Raw genomic sequence first — 19,304 nt, forward strand, 5'->3', positions numbered from 1 at the left:
GTACTCATCTTTGGATCAGAGCTTCATTAAAAACACTCCTCAGAGAAAATGAACAGCATTTGTGTGGTTATGGTTTACAAGTCTCATTTATTTGCTGGAGTTTGGAGAGCAGGTGAATATGATATGCAGAGTCCTGCAGCTACTTTGAATTAAGAAATTTGTTTCCTCTTGTGACATAAACATATCACATTCATAACATTATTTGACAGATAAGCCAGCAGACATTTTCCAGAGTATGACAGAGTAAAACATGTTTTTTGTGCTCTTGTATGTTGATGCTTGGAGAAGAAAACAAGTTTTGTTCTTTTTGTTTAGAAAAACAACAAAAAACCTTCAAGTTTGTCATCCAAATACAAAAACACCAACTAATCATTAATTTAATTTTCTATTTTAAGATAATCTGTGTTCCATCTGCCCTTTTTAAACATGTAGAGGGAGCTCTATGCAAACTCTTCCCTCATTACAAACATCATCAGCAGCTCCAGTGGCTGATGGCTCCAAGTTTTTCTGTATGTCTTCAAACATCTGCAAACACTGAAACCATTCAAAGTCTTGTATATAAACCAGCAGCATCACACTGAAGTTTACATACTATTTACATGACCCTGGCTGTCACTTTATTTCTGTTTGCAGCGAATACAATATGTGAGCGAATAAATGCATAAACTAATGCTGTAGTAAAACGCTGTGCTCATACTTTAATCAGGAATATGGTGTCATATTCAAAGTCTGTTGTAATTAATTTACACTGTAAACAAGGCTCATAGAAAGCAACATTCTGGTTGCTCTTTTGTTTCATTAGGTGCACATCAGCATTGTTATTACAATACTGATTTTAATAAATATATTTTCCATTATCCATGATTTATGTTCACATCAAGAATATCAATAATGATCAATATAGTTGTTGCAGTTATACAACTGACACGTTTTAATACATTAATACAATACAAACACATAGACATTGATCATTAATACACTTGAAAAGTTTACAGTTGATTAATTTCTGTAACTCTAAATGTGAAGTCTGATTTTCATAATGTTACAGTTGAGTGTGTAATAAAGTTAAAATAACATATGTAAAGCAGAGGTGATTTCCAGGCATGTTTTCACTCTGCAGATATAATAACAGATAACAGACTCTTCTATTGGCTCCAGTTAGACCAACATTGATGCTTCATATGTTTGATTCTATGCAAACTCAGTGACCTTCCTTGTTACTCAGCTATAAAAACTTCCCATCAGGCTGTCAGTGGAGTTCACAGCACGTCAGTTTCAACATAAACCATGTTCTCTGTAGCTCTGCTGCTGCTGTTGGCAGCTGGATGTGAGTCTCTCTGGATTTGTCAAAGTCAACAGTTCTTCTTTTGCAGTATAACTTGATCATTTGTTACAAAACTGTCACGACCCGCCGGCCGTGACCCTGGCCTCCTTCATGGTATGTGCGTGAATGTAGTTTTTGTGTTCTTTTTCTCCCTTTTGGTGTGCCTGCTGTGTGCTTGGTGTGTTTTGGTTTGGCATCCGTCTCTGTGTTTTGCTCTCTCCCTCATGCTCTGGAAGCCACTGGTGGGCGTGGTCGCTGGAGCTCCTGCCTACAAACCTGCGGCTCATCACACCACTCCAGCACACCTGTTCCTCATCCTACAATCAACTCACCTTTAAAAGCCAGGCCGACCTTCCATTCCCTGCTGGATTGTTGAATCAGCTAGTATGAGAACATGCCAGCCAACCTGAACTTGCACTCAGTTTCTTGGAGTCTTGTGAAATACCTGTTGCTAACTCGCTCTTTCCCCTGTCTCACCTCAGACCGTCTTACCCTGAGCCTTGACCCAGTTCTGCCTGCCAGCACCGCAAGACCTAGCACTGGAGCTCGGACCCCATTCCCACTCTCTGACTCATCAGAATCTCCAGCCACTCAAACCACGTTCTGTTTGTGCAACTCAAATAAATTCACCTTTATTGAAACTTCAACTCTGGTCTGCGTCTGAGTTCTGGTCACTGGTCCTGACACAAAACATTTTTCTAACAGGTGTGAAGTGTGAACAGTTGACACAGCCAGCCTCTGTGACTGTGCAGCCAGGTCAACGTCTGACCATCACCTGTCAGGTCTCTTATTCTGTTAGCAGCTACTACACAGCTTGGATCAGACAGCCTGCAGGGAAAGGACTGGAGTGGATGGGGCCTCATTTACTATGATGCCACAGACAAATGCACACAGCCAGTATTCAGAAACTGTGCCTTTCAACCAACTGTCAGAACTTCCATAAGGTTGTGATTAAACTATACAGTCGCCACCATCAGCCATGCTCCCAGTGAGTGAGTACAGTGGGTACGGAAAGTATTCAGACCCCTTTAAAATGTTCACTCTTTGTTTCATTGCAGCCATTTGCTAAAATCAAAAAAGTTCATTTTATTTCTCATTAATGTACACTCAGCACCCCATCTTGACAGAAAAAAACAGAAATGTAGAAATTTTTGCAAATTTATTAAAAAAGAAAAACTGAAATATCACATGGTCATAAGTATTCAGACCCTTTGCTGTGACACTCATATTTAACTCACATGCTGTCCATTTCTTCTGATCCTCCTTGAGATGGTTCTGCTCCTTCATTGGAGTCCAGCTGTGTTTAATTAAACTGATTGGACTTGTTTAGGAAAGGCACACACCTGTCTATATAAGACCTTACAGCTCACAGTGCATGTCAGAGCAAATGAGAATCATGAGGTCGAAGGAACTGCCCAAGGAGCTCAGAGACAGAATTGTGGCAAGGCACAGATCAGGCCAAGGTTACAAAAGAATTTTTGCAGCACTCAAGGTTCCTAAGAGCACAGTGGCCTCCATAATCCTTAAATGGAAGAATTTTGGGACGACCAGAACTCTTCCTAGACCTGGCCGTCCAGCCAAACTGAGCAATCGTGGGAGAAGAGCCTTGGTGAGAGAGGTAGAAGAACCCAAAGATCACTGTGGCTGAGCTCCAGAGATGCAGTAGGGAGATGGGAGAAAGTTCCACAAAGTCAGCTATCACTGCAGCCCTCCACCAGTCGGGCCTTTATGGCAGAGTGGCCCGACGGAAGCCTCTCCTCAGTGCAAGACATATGAAAGCCCGCATAGAGTTTGCCAAAAAACACATGAAGGACTCCCAGACTATGAGAAAGAAGATTCTCTGGTCTGATGAGACCAAGATTGAACTTTTGGCGTTAATTCTAAGCGGTATGTGTGGCGAAAACCAGGCACTGCTCATCACCTGCCCAATACAATCCCAACAGTGAAACATGGTGGTGGCAGCATCAGGCTATGGGGATGTTTTTCAGCTGCAGGGACAGGACGACTGGTTGCAATTGAAGGAAAGATGAATGCGGCCAAGTACAGAGATATCCTGGAAGAAAACCTCTTCCAGAGTGCTCAGGACCTCAGACTGGGCCGAAGGTTCACCTTCCAACAAGACAATGATCCTAAGCACACAGCTAAAATAACAAAGGAGTGGCTTCAGAACCTCTGACCATTCTTGACTGGCCCAGCCAGAGCCCTGACCTAAACCCAATTTAGCATCTCTGGAGAGATCTGAAAATGGCTGTCCACCAACGTTCACCATCCAACCTGACAGAACTGGAGAGGATCTGCAAGGAAAACTGGCAGAGGATCCCCAAATCCAGGTGTGAAAAACTTGTTGCATCATTCCTAAGAAGACTCATGGCTGTACTAGCTAAAAGGGTGCTTCTACTCAATACTGAGCAAAGGGTCTGAATACTTATGACCATGTGATATTTCAGTTTTTCTTTTTTAATAAATTTGTAAAAATTTCTATATTTCTGTTTTTTTTTTTCTGTCAAGATGGGGTGCTGAGTGTACATTAATGAGAAATAAAATGAAAATTTTTGATTTTAGCAAATGGCTGCAATGAAACAGAGTGAAAAATTTAAAGGGGTCTGAATACTTTCCTTACCCACTGTATGTGTTGGGCAGTTACTCCCTGATAAACAGAACTAAATAAGAGTTATTTTACTGTTACAAATACAGATAAGAGTCACACCACAGATCATAAATGGCATTTTCTTGTTTTTTATTCTAGTCCTCTACTTTACATTAATTATTTTTTTAAATTGTACCATCATATAGTATTTGTTTCTCATAGACAGTTTCTGGTTTTAGTTTGTGTTATTGAAAAATGACAGAAAAAAAACTTTTCAACTCTTGAAGACAATTCAAATTAAGTATTAAATTCAGATTTGCCTGAATCAGATTTATTTGGCTGATGTCACAACTCCTACATTATCGTTTCTCAAGTGCAACAAACTAAAGACAAAACTCTGTCCTCCCTGTGAGGTGGAGTCAATGCAGAATGTAGTTGTCTTCCACCTTTAATTATCTGACTGCAGACAGTGACAAAGCTTTTAGTTTTTACTGCAACTTTTGTTTTACACAAGGTAACAGAGTTTATATGTCTGAGTGGACAATTTATTTCTATTGACTGAAAACTGTTCTCAGCAGTTTTAAAAATAAAATAAAATAATAAAATAAAAATAATTGAAAAAGTGAAAGGAATACAACATGGTTCATTATAATACAGAAACATAATATCTAACATAAAGCGGATTTTACAAAACATGTCCTCTTAGTCTGCCTCAAAAATATAAATTATGGAATAAGTTACATGTCATTCCTGTATTTAATGCTAATTAAAATTCTTAAATGTATTATCACTATTATTGATACCCAGGTTTTGCACAAATTATATTGAAACATGCAAGAGGGACTCTTGGAGGAATGACTAATGTACAGTAAACATTCATTCTGCAGTTTCACCAAACATCAACTGAGATCCAAGTCAAATCCAGTTCCACACTGTGAGGAGGAGTCAATGCAAAACTCAGATGTCTTCCACCTCTACTTATCTGACTGCAGAGAGGATGACAGAGAACAGTGGACACACAGTTTAACATGATGGACTATAGGACAGGACTGCTGCTGTTAACTATCTGCTGGGCAGGTAGACATCTTCACTGATCTTTAGTTGACATATTTTCATTTTGTGCTGCCAATGTAACACATGACATGAACAGCTTTCTTTGTTTGACAGGTGTTGATGGTCAAACTCTGACAGAATCTGAAACAGTGGTTAAAAGGCCTGGAGAATCTCACAGATTGACCTGTACAGCCTCTGGATTTAACTTTGCTGGCTACTGGATGGCCTGGATCAGACAGGCTCCTGGAAAAGGACTAGAGTGGATTGCTTATATCAGCAGTGGTAGTGGTAGCAGCAAATACTACTCTCAGTCAGTTCAAGGCCGGTTTACCATCTCCAGAGACAACAGCAGACAGCAGCTGTATCTGCAGATGAACAGTCTGAAGACTGAAGATTCTGCTGTTTATTATTGTGCTCGAGACTCACAGTGACACAGGAAGGAGCAACGCTGTACAAAAACCTCCAGTACTTATCTTTATTGGGCTTTTTTCTTTTGTTGTTGTTTTGAAAACTGAAAGATTATTATTAACCACCAACATAAATCATTAAAAAAATAAAATGTTTTAATGATCAGTTCCTCACAAAACATCCAAGTGCAGCACAACAATCAGTTGAAATCATTCAATCAAAAAATGTACCAAATAAATATTACATGTACACATTTCAGGCATATTGATTAACCCTCATCCGAACATATCAGGAGTACTGACTGGGGTCTCTTTGGAGCCAAGAATAGACTACTGCAAGAGACAGCCAGAAAAATTTTAACTTTCTTTTGAAAACATTAGTTATGCAGTTAATGTCATCTGAAAAGAAACAGATAATTATTATTTTGGGAAAGCTACAGTTAACTGGCATATTGGGTATTACTAAAGTGATACTTTAAATCAGAACCCATGGCACAAATTAAGTTAAAAATAACATAAAATAACATAAATATATACAATGAATAATATGAAGTCAATAAATAAAAATTGATTAATAAAATCATGAAAAATTGGAATGATAGAATAAAGCCCCTTTGAGATATGACAACAATTTTACCTCTTGGATCAGTGGGATTTAAGGTTAAAGTTTATATGATTTGGTTAAGTCAAAATTATGAGAGTGAAAAATAATGTTGCAGTTCCCGTTATAAAAACACTAGATAGCAGTCAGTGTCAAGTTTCTCTCTCCTCTGTCACTATAAGGAGACTCTCATATCTGCTTATCTCACTGATCTCAACTGACTGACACTCAAACGCTGGACTGAACTAGAGTTTTATACTCACACCCTTTGATAAACAGCTGGAAGACTGAAAGAGCGACTGTTTATTCATTCATGCGTGAAATGATATTCTTATATCATGACACAAATGACATCATAAACGACCAATGTGTGGGATTAAGTGGCATCTCAGGTAAGAAAAACACAACAATTCTTATTTTCAGGTGATTATACATAAATAAAAACACACCTATGGATATTATGTTCCATTTCTGCCAATAGATCCTTCTAAATGTTAAACACTGGACCTTTGAAAAAAGTTTTAATATTAATGAAGATATATAATCAGTAGCAATATTTGATTATTTGTATATTGCATTGGACAGAGGCATTCATACATTTATTCAAATGTTACAAAAAGACTTACAGTAAAACAAGGATAATGATAACATTAGGTTAAATAATAGAAGGAAATATACTTAATACTTAATATTAAAAAAACACGCTCAGTCAGGAGAAAGCCAAAATATCAAAATAAGTTTTTAGGAGACAGTTCACGCTGAAGTGAAGATACTGAGAAAAGGCGAAAGACTGAACATCTTTATTTTTGGTGTTTCTGTTTCTCTCTCTGATTCCAGCACTCCTCCTTCTCTCACAGATTTAGTCTTTATGTATCAACACTGTAACTCCAAAATGTCTGACTGGTAAAATGCAAATTCACACACTGATACACAATCCCCACCCATTCTGGCTGCACAATATATATCCTTCATAATAACCTTTGCAGTCGCAGACTCAGCCAAGTTCCCACCATGACAGCTGTACAAAGTCTCTTCCTCTTGGCTCTCATTTCAGGTGAGTGAAGTCGGTGTCCAGCTGAGGAGGAGAAAATGAGCTTTGGATGTCTGTTGGCTTCCCATCATCTAAACTCTGTGTCTCTTTCAGCTGCTCAGGGTCAGTCCCTCACCTCCTCAGAGCCAGTGGTCAGCAGAGCTGGAGAACCAGTCACTCTGTCCTGTAAAGTGGAAGGACTCACTCTGGCTTGGCTGCACTGGATTCGTCAGAAACCAGGGAAAGGACTGGAATGGATCGGACGCATTGATAGCGGAACTGGCACAATATTTGCCCAAAGTCTCCAAGGCCAGTTTTCCATCACCAAAGACACCTCCAAAAATCTTGTGTCCTTAGAGGTGAGGAGTCTGAAACAAGAAGACTCTGCAGTTTATTATTGTGCACGAGAGCCACAGTGACACACCAGACTGCAACGCTGCACAAAAACTGAACAACACTGATCCCTGTGTGAGAAGCACTGAAGCATGTCAGCCCTTTGACAACAGTTTACCACTGAATGACTGATTATCACTGAAATATATTTATTAAATAAAAAACAGTTTGCCACTGAATGATGGCCAATCACCAATGAAACATATTTCATCATAAAAAAAATATTTGTCAGTATTTATCATGACTCACAGCTATGTCTGCGTTTATAATCAGACAACCTTCCTGTAATTACAGCATTAATTAAAGTACAAAACTTAAAAGGCACAGTATCATTAACACACTGACACAACCTACATCAACTTCATGAGACTTATATAAATCCAAATATGAGTGACAGGGTACATATTTTTTTTTTTCATGATATTATAAAGGTTGTTGTTCAAATCATTATTTAACACTACATTGCCAATGTCATATTCAATACAAATCATAACTTACTTTTTGTTAAATTTAGTTTGTAAAGAGAAAGAAGCTGAAAAACATTAGATCAGAAAAAAAAATAAAATCACAGTTTTCCCCTGGTTGAATGCTTTAAACTATCAGTATAAACCTTTCTCTACATATATTGCATATATATAATACATATTTCTCTTCTGTGATATATCTATAGTATTATAGTTGATTATTGTTCCTTCGATGACCACATCAGCTATCTAAATTTATATATTATGTGACTGAATTTTCTCCTCGCTGTGAGGAGGAGTCAATGCAAAACTCAGATGTCTTCCACCTCTACTTATCTGACTGCAGAGAGGATGACAGAGAACAGTGGACACACAGTTTAAGTTTTAATGATGGACTATAGGACAGGACTGCTGCTGTTAACTATCTGCTGGGCAGGTGAACAACTTCACTGATGTTGATTTGACATATTTTTATGTGTGCTGCCAACGTAACATATGACATGCATCTTTCTTGGTTTGACAGGTGTTGATGGTCAGACTCTGACAGAATCTGAACCAGTGGTTAAAAGGCCTGGAGAATCTCACAGATTGACCTGTACAGCCTCTGGATTCACATTCAGCAGCTACTGGATGGCCTGGGTCAGACAGGCTCCAGGAAAAGGACTGGAGTTGGTTGCTGGTATTTATGACAGTAGCAACATCTACTACTCTCAGTCAGTTCTAGGCCGGTTTATCATCTCCAGAGACAACAGCAGACAGCAGCTGTATCTGCAGATGAACAGTCTGAAGACTGAAGATTCTGCTGTTTATTATTGTGCTCGAGACTCACAGTGACACAGGAAGGACCAACGGCATACAAAAACCTCCAGTACTTATCTTTACTGGGCTTTTACTTTTGTTGTTGTTGTTTTGAAAACTGAAAGATTATTATTACCACCAAAATAAATCATTAATAACATAAAATGTTTTAATGATCAGTTCCTCACAAAACAGCCAAGGGCAGCACAATAATCTGAAAAATGTATCAAATAAATACTATATTTACACATGTCAGGCATATTAACCCTCATCTGGACATATCAGGAGTACTGACTGGGGTCCATGGGGAGCCAAGAATAAACTACTACAAGAGAGAGCCATAAAAATGTTAACTTTCTTTTAAAACATATAGTTGTCCCGTAAATGTCATCTGAAAAGAAACAGAAAATTATTATTTGGGGATTAAGTTTCTCTCTCCTCTGTCACTATAAGGAGACTCTCATATCTGCTTATCTCACTGATCTCAACTGACTGACACTCAAACCCTGGACTGAACTAGAGTTTTATACTCACACCCTTTGTGAGCTCGCTTCACCACAACACTAATAGAACATTTGAAGTGCTGGATCAGCAGTGACTGCAGCTTCATGTGTTCATTTATAGTTGTAGATCACCATTTCAAAGATGTTTCAAAATAAAGACTGAAGGAGCTGCTGTTTATTCTTGTGTTTGTTGAAAGTTGAATGAATAAGTGTTACTGCAATAAGACAAACATTCACTTCCTAAGTTCTTGAAGGAAAATGTCTTACTTCCACATGTTTCCTCTCTCAGCAGTAATCCACTTCACTGAGATGAGGATCAGTTTTGAAATAAAAGTGTATGAGACAACATATTCTTACTCTCTGTCTCTCAAAAATGGAAATGTGAAAACTGACAAACACACAGAAAAAGGAGAAAGACTGAAAAACATCTTTAATGTTGGTGTCTCTGTTTTAAACTCACTCTCTCGTCACAGTCAAACACTTTCTCACAGATTTAGTCTTTATGTATTAACACTGTATCTACACAATCATTGAAGTCAATATGAAGTTTTCTCTGCTGTTGCAGAGATACTCAGCGTATGAAAATATATCTATCACATGTTCCCTTTTTAAACCTGTAGAGGAAGGTCTATGCAAACTCTTCCTCTCTTATAAACACTCCATCAGCAAGAACACTGGGACAGATTTATATATTTACTGAAACACTCAGATCAGAGAGCACTGAACTACAGTGTTTATCTCAGAATGGAAAATACAATGATCTGGAGTTTATTATTTGTCGTTACTATTCAGGGTGAGAGAATCAGTTCAGCTTTACATCTTTTCTAAATGTCTAACCGGTGATTAACAGATTCATTGGATAATGATCACAATTTGTTTTCTTAGAGGAGTTTGGAGTGAGATCAAACTGGACCAGACTCCCTCTGAGGTGAAAATACCTGGAGAGACAGTGAAGATGTCATGTATCATATCTGGTTATAGCATGACAAGCGGCTATTTTGACTGGATTCGACAGAGGCCAGGGAAAGCTCTGGAGTGGATCGGTGACATGAATTCAGGTTCAAACTCTCCTACCTATTCCAGCTCCTTTCAAAGTCGTTTCATCATGACTGAAGATGTGTCCAGCAGCACTCAGTACCTCGAGGTCAACAGCCTGACAGCAGAAGATTCTGCTGTTTACTTCTGTGCTCGAAGAGACACAGTGACTGAAGACAGTGGAGCAGCTGCACAAAAACCTCCACAGACAACAAACAGCAGTGTGATCTTAATATCTGGGTTTTCTCCCCACCACCTGCAAAAGCACTATCATATATCCACATTATATTTCTATATAGTACTGTAAACTCATGAATAAATAATTATTTTTATGATGTTAAATCATTCACAATAATAGAATCCCTTCAAAGGGTTATTCATACTAAATGACCTATGTCACATTCACAAGTACAAAACATAAATTTTGTGAATTTAATTTGAAAAGACTTACATCCTCATGTGCTGCCCAATATGCTTAAAGGGAATACTGAGAAGCCTTAATCCCAAGATGAATTATACGTTTTGTAATTTCACACATACATTGTTTGTAAGTGTGACAGATTTCTGAATTCAATTTTTTAAGCTCCATCAAAAGAAATGTGGGAAATATGTTTGTGGTTTTCATATATAGATAATTTACAGCAAAACACGTCTGGACATTTGGATTGAACATTGATTCTCCAGTTTAACCAAACAAAAAGCCAAGTCCAACCCTGTTCTCTCCTCCCTGTGAGGAGGAGTTAATGCAAAACTCAGATGTCTTCCACCTCTACTTATCTGACTGCAGAGAGGATGACAGAGAACAGTGGACACACAGTTTAACATGATGGACTATAGGACAGGACTGCTGCTGTTAACTATCTGATGGGCAGGTGAACATTTTCACTGATGTTGATTAATATATATAGTTGTGTACACACTACAGTCATGTGATTTTTTCTTACAGATATTGATGGTCAGACTCTGACAGAATCTGAACCAGTGGTTAAAAGGCCTGGAGAATCTCACAGATTGACTTGTACAACCTCTGGATTCACATTCAGTGACTACGGGATGCACTGGGTCAGACAGGCTCCTGGAAAAGGACTGGAGTGGATTTCTTATATCAGCAGTGGCAGTGGTAGCAGCAAATACTACTCTCAGTCAGTTCAAGGCCAGTTTACCATCTCCAGAGACAACAGCAGACAGCAGGTGTATCTGCAGATGAACAGTCTGAAGACTGAAGATTCTGCTGTTTATTATTGTGCTCGACAGCCACAATGACACAGGAATCCTACAGTACTCATCTTTACTGACTGGTGGAGCCTTAGCATTTATAGTATTCATATTGTGTTTATTTTATTTTTTAGATCAATTGTTCTATATTCTACATTACATTTTATCTTAACATACTGTATGTTTTTGTGAATAATAATTATTGTCAATGCATTATACAAAGTCCAAAAAAACTGTTCCTCATATATTATTTCTAAATATCAAACGCATAAGAAACACAATAAAGGTCACTTGTTGATAAAAGACAGCACAACAATCTGCTGAAATATTACAAATACCAAACATTTCTAAAAATAAAGACACAATATAGTAACATATTGTGGAATATAAAGTCAGTGATGATATGAGAGTGAAAAATAATGTTGAGTTTCTGGTATAAAACCACTGGACGACAGTCAGTGTCAAGTTTCTCTCTCTTCTGTTTCTAAAAGGAGACCCTGCACTGTCTCACCTGATTAATGTCCTCAGGTTAAATAATTCAAAATGATACAACACACCACACAATGATACATTTACTGACTTATGACTGGATTTAAATTCACAATGCATGACCAATTAACAGTTTGATACAATAAAACAAGAAATACACTGTAGTTATAGGGATAAAAGGTAGCTACATATCTTCATGATCAGAAATAAACTTGTGCCTGTCATATGTTACAAATTCTTAAGATTTTGTTACATTTTTATTTAATTTGAAAATAATAATATTATAACAAACTAAGAACAAAAAAACTAAACAAACCACTGCATGCAATTTGATTCGACTTATTTCTGACACAGTCACACACAGATAAAGGTAAAATGTTGTGAAAATGTCAAAAATTAACTACAGTTATTTTCATCTCCGCTAAAATATTTCATTATTTTGTATGTTGTCACACAGGTTTCAGTTCCTGAGCAGCTGTTTTCCTCTTGAGGCTTCAACTTTCTCTGTATGTCTTCAAACATCTGCAAACACTGAAACAATTAAAACTCCTTTATGCAAACCAGCATCACGTTGCAGTTTCATACAATTTACATGATCCTGGCTGATGGGAGATAGTGACAGTAAAAACAATTTGTCAGGAAAACCGCTCACATCACATATAAAGTGTTAATCAATTGAAAACATGTAAACACACTGGCTTATCGAAAGCAACATTCTCGGTGGTTGAAAAGTCAACAGTTCTTCTTTTGGGAAAGAACTTGAGTGGATTGGAAGCAGAGATGGATCCACAATATATTACAAAGATTCACTGAAGAACAAGTTCAGTATCACCTTAGACTCTTCCAGTAACACAGTGACTCTAAACGGACAGAATGTGCAGCCTGAAGACTCTGCTGTGTATTACTGTGCCATGAGCGAGTTTTTATTTTTATTTTATCTCATTTGATAAAATGTTATTCTCAAGATACTCAAGATGAGAAGACTCTCTTAATTTTAATTTAATATTCCACATAATTTACAGTCACTATTGCCCTTTTTAGTAACAGAGAAGAGAGAAACTCAGTAACAAACATTTTCTGGGATTTTTGGGCAAAAACTCTGTCTTGTCAGACCCCAAAAGCTCTCATTGCAACTGGCAACTTGAACTGCCAGCTCATTGGCCATTCCTGGCCTTTCATTCCCCCTCCCTCTGCCCTCTGACATGACAAAATAAAATCCAGACCACAAGATAGAGAGAGAGAGCCACAAGTACACAAACCATCAGTAGACTTGAACTAAATCCCCTGAGCCTGAACACTAGTAACATGAAGCCACCAGAGGAGGAGCCCTCAGACCACTAATGATTTCAACACCAGTTCACTGTTAGAGTAAAGACAGAAACCTTTAATTAACTGTAAAGGGGACACATGAGTAACTTAATCAGTAGTCTTCTGCCAACTTCATGGTAATGTTATTCCACACTGTGAGGAGGAGTCAATGCAAAACTCAGATGTCTTCCACCTCTACTTATCTGACTGCAGAGAGGATGACAGAGAACAGTGGACACACAGTTTAACATGATGGACTATAGGACAGGACTGCTGCTGTTAACTATCTGCTGGGCAGGTGAACATCTTCACTGATCTTTGGTTGACATATTTTTACGTGTGCCAGTGTAACACATGACATGCATATCTTTCTTCTTTTGACAGGTGTTGATGGTCAGACTCTGACAGAATCTGAACCAGTGGTTAAAAGGCCTGGAGAATCTCACAGATTGACCTGTACAGCCTCTGGATTCACTTTAAGCAGCTATCATATGAACTGGGTCAGACAGACTCCTGGAAAAGGACTGGAGTGGATTGCTTTTATCAGCACTGGCAGTGGTAGCATCTACTACTCTCAGTCAGTTCAAGGCCGGTTTACCATCTCCAGAGACAACAGCAGACAGCAGGTGTATCTGCAGATGAACAGTCTGAAGACTGAAGATTCTGCTGTTTATTATTGTGCTCGAGACTCACAGTGACTGAAGTTGGTTGAGCAGCTGTACAAAATCCTACAGCACTCATCTTTACTTTACAATACATTAAAAAACTAACAAATGATAAATTATACTAAATGAAACTCTAACAGAGAGTCTGTAAATGAGCCCCTCCCTCCACATGATATCCTGATGCAAATCTTCATTCTGTGCAGTGTACTTCTGTCCTGCTGACTGTTCTTGTCCTTTGTGTGGAGCATCAGAGGTCACATCTCCAGCCTCAGGATGATGAACACACTCACTCTTCTGCTGGTTGCTCTCTCTCTGCCCTGTGAGTTCTCCTGCTTCTTGCTGTTTTATCTTTTATCAGACAACATGGACTGATGGTCAGTCAGTGATACCAGAAAACTTCCCAGATGACTGTCTCACTTTCTTCTGTGGTTCCTCTCTCCTTTAATCTCATCAGGTTGTACAGGTCAGAGTATGGAGTCCATTCCTTCCAGTTCAGTAGTGAAAAAGCCTGGAGAGACTGTCAGTCTGTCCTGCAGGGGATCTGGCTTCATATTTAGCTGCTGTGTTATGAGCTGGATCAGACAACCTGCAGGAAAAGGACTGGAATGGATAGGGAGAGGCCTCTCTGATGCCAGTAGTAACACATATGCCAGCAGTGTGCGAGGACGTGTAGAAATCAGTAGAGATGACAGCAACAGCATGGTGTATCTGAGACTGTCCAACTTAAAGCCAGAGGACTATGCTGTGTATTACTGTGCCAGAGACTCACAGTGGTTAAAGGAAGCAGAGAGGCTTTACAAAAACTCCACAGAACATTTGTTTACAAAGACCAACAGGTGGCAGCAGAAGATATAAAGTCAGATAACTCAAAGTGGAGAGTCTAACAAACACATACACACTATGAAAACAACAGCTGATGTTGTGGTTTGTGACTTCCTGTTTCTCAGTGTTACATTTAATATATTCCTTTCTACAGTAATGATGGTTAATAATGTTCTCATTATTAATTGTTAACAGCATCTGTTGAGAATATATTAATGCATGATATATCCAGTATATGGATGTACTACTACAGTTTTTCTCGATTGTTTACACACATTTTCTGAAAGCATGCCTCATACTCTCAAAACTCTACACACAAATCAAAAAACACAGACACAATGGGCAAAACCCCTCAATTCTCCTGCAAAATGAAACTTTACATTCAAAACAATATTATTTCTTCTCAAAATGGTATTTAGTTTTCAAATGACACACACAAACCATCATATGAATAGACATTTATAAGAACCAGTTGAACACTGATGTGCTCAATGTAAAACACTTATGATGAATGGAAAACACTTCTTCTCCATTCATCATAATGACTAAGGCCTTTTTTCGGTTCAGTGTTACACTTACTACAGACAGTATATGTCACAAAGTCACCAGGAGAGACCTTTTTTTGTGTTTTGCACAGCATTAATTTATTCTTAATTGTGTGTGTGTGTGTGTGTGTGTGTGTGTGTGTGTGTGTGTGTGTGTGTGTGTGTGTGTGTGAGAATCACTGTTTTGAAGTAATTGGTAGAGCCCAATCAAGATAAAAGAAAAGAAAATAGTATTCATAGTATATATTTTGTTATTGTTAATTTTTTCATATTTATTTTATATATATTGTTCTATATTTAAAATGTTATGTAACAATTTTTTTTTTTAAATAAGACATTATACAAAGTTCTTAAAGTTGGTCCTTAGAAAATGTATTGATAATATATTAAAACCTATTAAACATTAAGAATATAAAAAACACAATAAAGATAACTTGTTATCTTACACTGGATATTTTGATAGTTGATACTTTTCTATCCTAAACAAAAGTCTTGTGTTAACTTCATTCAGCACAATTTGAACACTAAAGTTTGACTATAAGGTGTTCACCATCAGCAGTGACTGCAGCTCCATCTGTTAGCGTCGGCTCATCTCAGCAGACAGGAAGTAGATCTCGAGATGAACAGCAGGAAGCCTGAAGGAGCTGCTGTGTGTTCTTGTGCTTGTGAGACTGATTGAAGATGGATGAACAACTAATCCTGCAGTAACAAACATTTCCTGGGATTTTTTGAGATACTCTGAACCTAAAATGATACACATTTACTGATGTATGATAGCATTTTACATTGTTTCACGAGAAATAGTTTGATGGAAAAGAAAAGGGAAATACAAATATAATTGCCCATAATTAATTGGGATAAAAGGTAACTACTCCCTGTAGGCAGGAATCAACGTGTGGTACAGTTTCATGTATGTGCAATGTGGATTTGAATGAATATGTTTTCCATCATCCATGACTCATGTTAATATTCATATTGAGAATAATTATCCTGGTTATTGTTTGTAATTATAGAAAAAATTATCAAATGTTTTAATAGTAAAGATTTAGACAGTAATAGTTTATACTAATAGCAGAGTTTACAGTTGTTTAATTTCTGTAACTCTAAATGTAAAGTTTCATTTTAAAAATGTTAAAGTTGAGTGTGTAATGAAGTTAAAATATCATATGTAAAGCAGAGGTGATTTCCAGGCATGTTTTCACTCTGCAGATATAATAACAGTCAACAGACTCTTCTATTGGCTCCAGTTAGACCAACATTGATGCTTCATATGTTTGATTCTATGCAAACTCAGTGACCTTCCTTGTTACTCAGCTATAAAAACTTCCCATCAGGCTGTCAGTGGAGTTCACAGCACGTCAGTTTCAACATAAACCATGTTCTCTGCAGCTCTGCTGCTGCTGTTGGCAGCTGGATGTGAGTCTCTCTGGATTTGTCAAAGTCAACAGTTCTTCTTTTGCAGTATAACTTGATCATTTGTTACAAAACATTTTCTTTTTTAACAGGTGTGAAGTGTGAACAGTTGACACAGCCAGCCTCTGTGACTGTGCAGCCAGGCCAACGTCTGACCATCACCTGTCAGGTCTCTTATTCTGTTAGCGGCTGCTACACAGCTTGGATCAGACAGCCTGCAGGGAAAGGACTGGAGTGGATTGGAATGGAAGCTGTTGGATACACATCATATTACAAAGATTCACTGAAGAACAAGTTCAGTATCACCTTAGACTCTTCCAGTAACACAGTGACTCTAAACGGACAGAATGTGAAGCCTGAAGACTCTGCAGTGTATTACTGTGCCAGAGAGACACAATAACACAAACCATCAGTAGACCTGAACAAAAACCCCTCAGTGCCTGAACACACTGAGCCCTCAGACCACTAATGATTTCAACACCAGTTCACTGTTACAGTGAAGAGAGAAACAGACATGATAATTATTGAAAAAGTGAAAGGAATAAAACACGGTTCATTACTATATAGAAAAATAATATCATACATAGACCGTATTTTACAAATCAGAAATATAAATTATGGAATTAGTTACATGTTATTCCTGTATTTAATGCTTAATTAATATTCTCAAATGTATTCAGACTATTATTGATACCCAGGTTTTGTCAACCTGTTGCACAAATTATACTGAAACATGCAAGAGAGACTCTTGGAGGAATGACTAATGTACAGTAAACATTCATTCTGCAGTTTCACCAAACATCAACTGAGATCCAAGTCAAATCCAGTTCCACACTGTGAGGAGGAGTCAATGCAAAACTCAGATGTCTTCCACCTCTACTTATCTGACTGCAGAGAGGATGACAGAGAACAGTGGACACACAGTTTAACATGATGGACTATAGGACAGGACTGCTGCTGTTAACTATCTGCTGGGCAGGTGAACAACTTCACTTATCTTGATTTGACATATTTTCATTTGTACTGCCAATGTAACACATGACATGAATATCTTTCTTGGTTTGACAGGTGTTGATGGTCAGACTCTGACTGAATCTGAACCAGTGGTTAAAAGGCCTGGAGAATCTCACAGATTGACCTGTACAGCCTCTGGATTCACATTCAGCAGCTACCCTATGGCCTGGGTCAGACAGGCTCCTGGAAAAGGACTGGAGTGGATTGCTTATATAAGCACAGCTAGTACTCCGATCTATTACTCCCAGTCAGTCCAGGGTAGATTCACCATCTCCAGAGAAGACTCCAGCAGTAAACTCTATCTACAGATGAACAGTCTGAAGACCGAGGACACAGCAGTGTATTACTGTGCCAGACGAGACACAGTGAGAGACAATAACAGGACAGTCACACAAACACTACTTCCTCTATTTACAACCACTGAGAACATTGACTTTCTACAGTATCACAGATCTTAACTGTAATAGTTTCAAGGTTTCATTTAATTGTCATTGTAAAAAACAGGATCACACTATTAAAAGCAACTGAATTAAAAAAATGTTTAAAATTAAATTATGAAACAGAACATAATATAAGACTGAATGATATTTACAAAGAAGATATACAGTTACACACACAAAATAGATGTAAGGAAGTAAGTGATTATTGTTAAAGCTTTATACATAAACAAAAAATAGGATTAAAAGTAAAAAATAATTAAGGACAACAAGAGAGAGACCAAACTAAAACCCCCCAAAACAAAGACAGGGCAGGAGATCTATAAATAGCCTTGTCCATAGAGATTGGTTTCTAGAAGCTAATTTAAACAGTCCAAAGATTCATTTCAGTGATTGAGGAAGATGATTCCAGAGGACGGGAGCTAAAACAGCAGAGATGCTCTTTTCTCTTGCAGTTGGAATAGGGGATGGATAAAGGGGAAAGATTTGAAGATCGGAGTGGTCAAAAAGTGGAATGAGGGACAGAGGTGATCAGAAGTTTAACTGGAGACAAGGTCATGAAGTGTTTTCTGTATAATCAGCAGGATCTTATATTGAATTCAGAATTTCATGGGAAGCCATGCAGTGAAATGTATAGATAGTTTTTAATTAAGCCGTGAAAAATGGCTCTGAGAAAGATCATCATCAACCAACAACAATAACCATCAAACAAAAGTTTTACTGTAATGATCACTTCCTCACAAAACAGCCAATGACAGAACAACAATCTGCTGAAATCACTGAACAAAATAAAATAAATGAATTAAAGAAAGGATATGAACAAATGAATGAATAAAAAAATATATTATTCTACATGTATACATTTCAGCCACATTAATGTTTACATAGTTTGGCATGAGAGTGAAAACTAATGTTGCATTTCCCGTTATAAAAACACTAGATGGCAGTCAGTGTCAACTTTCTCTCTCCTCTGTCACTATAAGGAGACTCTCATATCTGCTTATCTCACTGATCTCAACTGACTGACACTCAAACCCTGGACTGAACTAGAGTTTTATACTCACACCCTTTGTGAGCTTGCTTCACCACAACACTAATAGAACATTTGAAGTGCTGGATCAACAGTGACTGCAGCTTCATGTGTTCATTTAATTTGGAGGTCACACTGAACTGAAGACACCGAGAAAAGGAGAAAGACTGA

The 19,304-nt window shown here is 37.8% G+C and overlaps 1 long non-coding RNA gene and 3 gene segments (V, D, J or C); all 4 read left to right on the plus strand.

Annotated features, from left to right (window-relative positions):
• The first annotated feature begins 1,144 nt into the window (after positions 1-1,144).
• Positions 1,145-17,152, plus strand: LOC127355139 (Ig heavy chain V region 5A-like). The segment is given in 4 exon segments: positions 1,145-1,327; positions 2,030-2,099; positions 16,815-17,039; positions 17,137-17,152. Coding segments are annotated over 4 exon segments (351 nt in total).
• Positions 4,755-5,403, plus strand: LOC127354370 (immunoglobulin heavy variable 3-30-3-like). The segment is given in 2 exon segments: positions 4,755-4,988; positions 5,079-5,403. Coding segments are annotated over 2 exon segments (366 nt in total).
• On the plus strand, positions 6,970-7,436 carry LOC127354374 (immunoglobulin heavy variable 3-74-like). The segment is given in 2 exon segments: positions 6,970-7,026; positions 7,117-7,436. Coding segments are annotated over 2 exon segments (348 nt in total).
• Positions 9,850-12,457, plus strand: LOC127354382 (uncharacterized). Its single transcript, XR_007881532.1, has 3 exons — positions 9,850-9,953; positions 10,048-10,416; positions 12,357-12,457. It is a non-coding gene; the product is annotated as an uncharacterized LOC127354382 (long non-coding RNA).
• Positions 17,153-19,304: the final 2,152 nt, after the last annotated feature.

Source organism: Dicentrarchus labrax, unplaced genomic scaffold (assembly GCF_905237075.1).
Source record: "Dicentrarchus labrax unplaced genomic scaffold, dlabrax2021, whole genome shotgun sequence".
Taxonomy (NCBI): Eukaryota; Metazoa; Chordata; class Actinopteri; family Moronidae; genus Dicentrarchus; species Dicentrarchus labrax.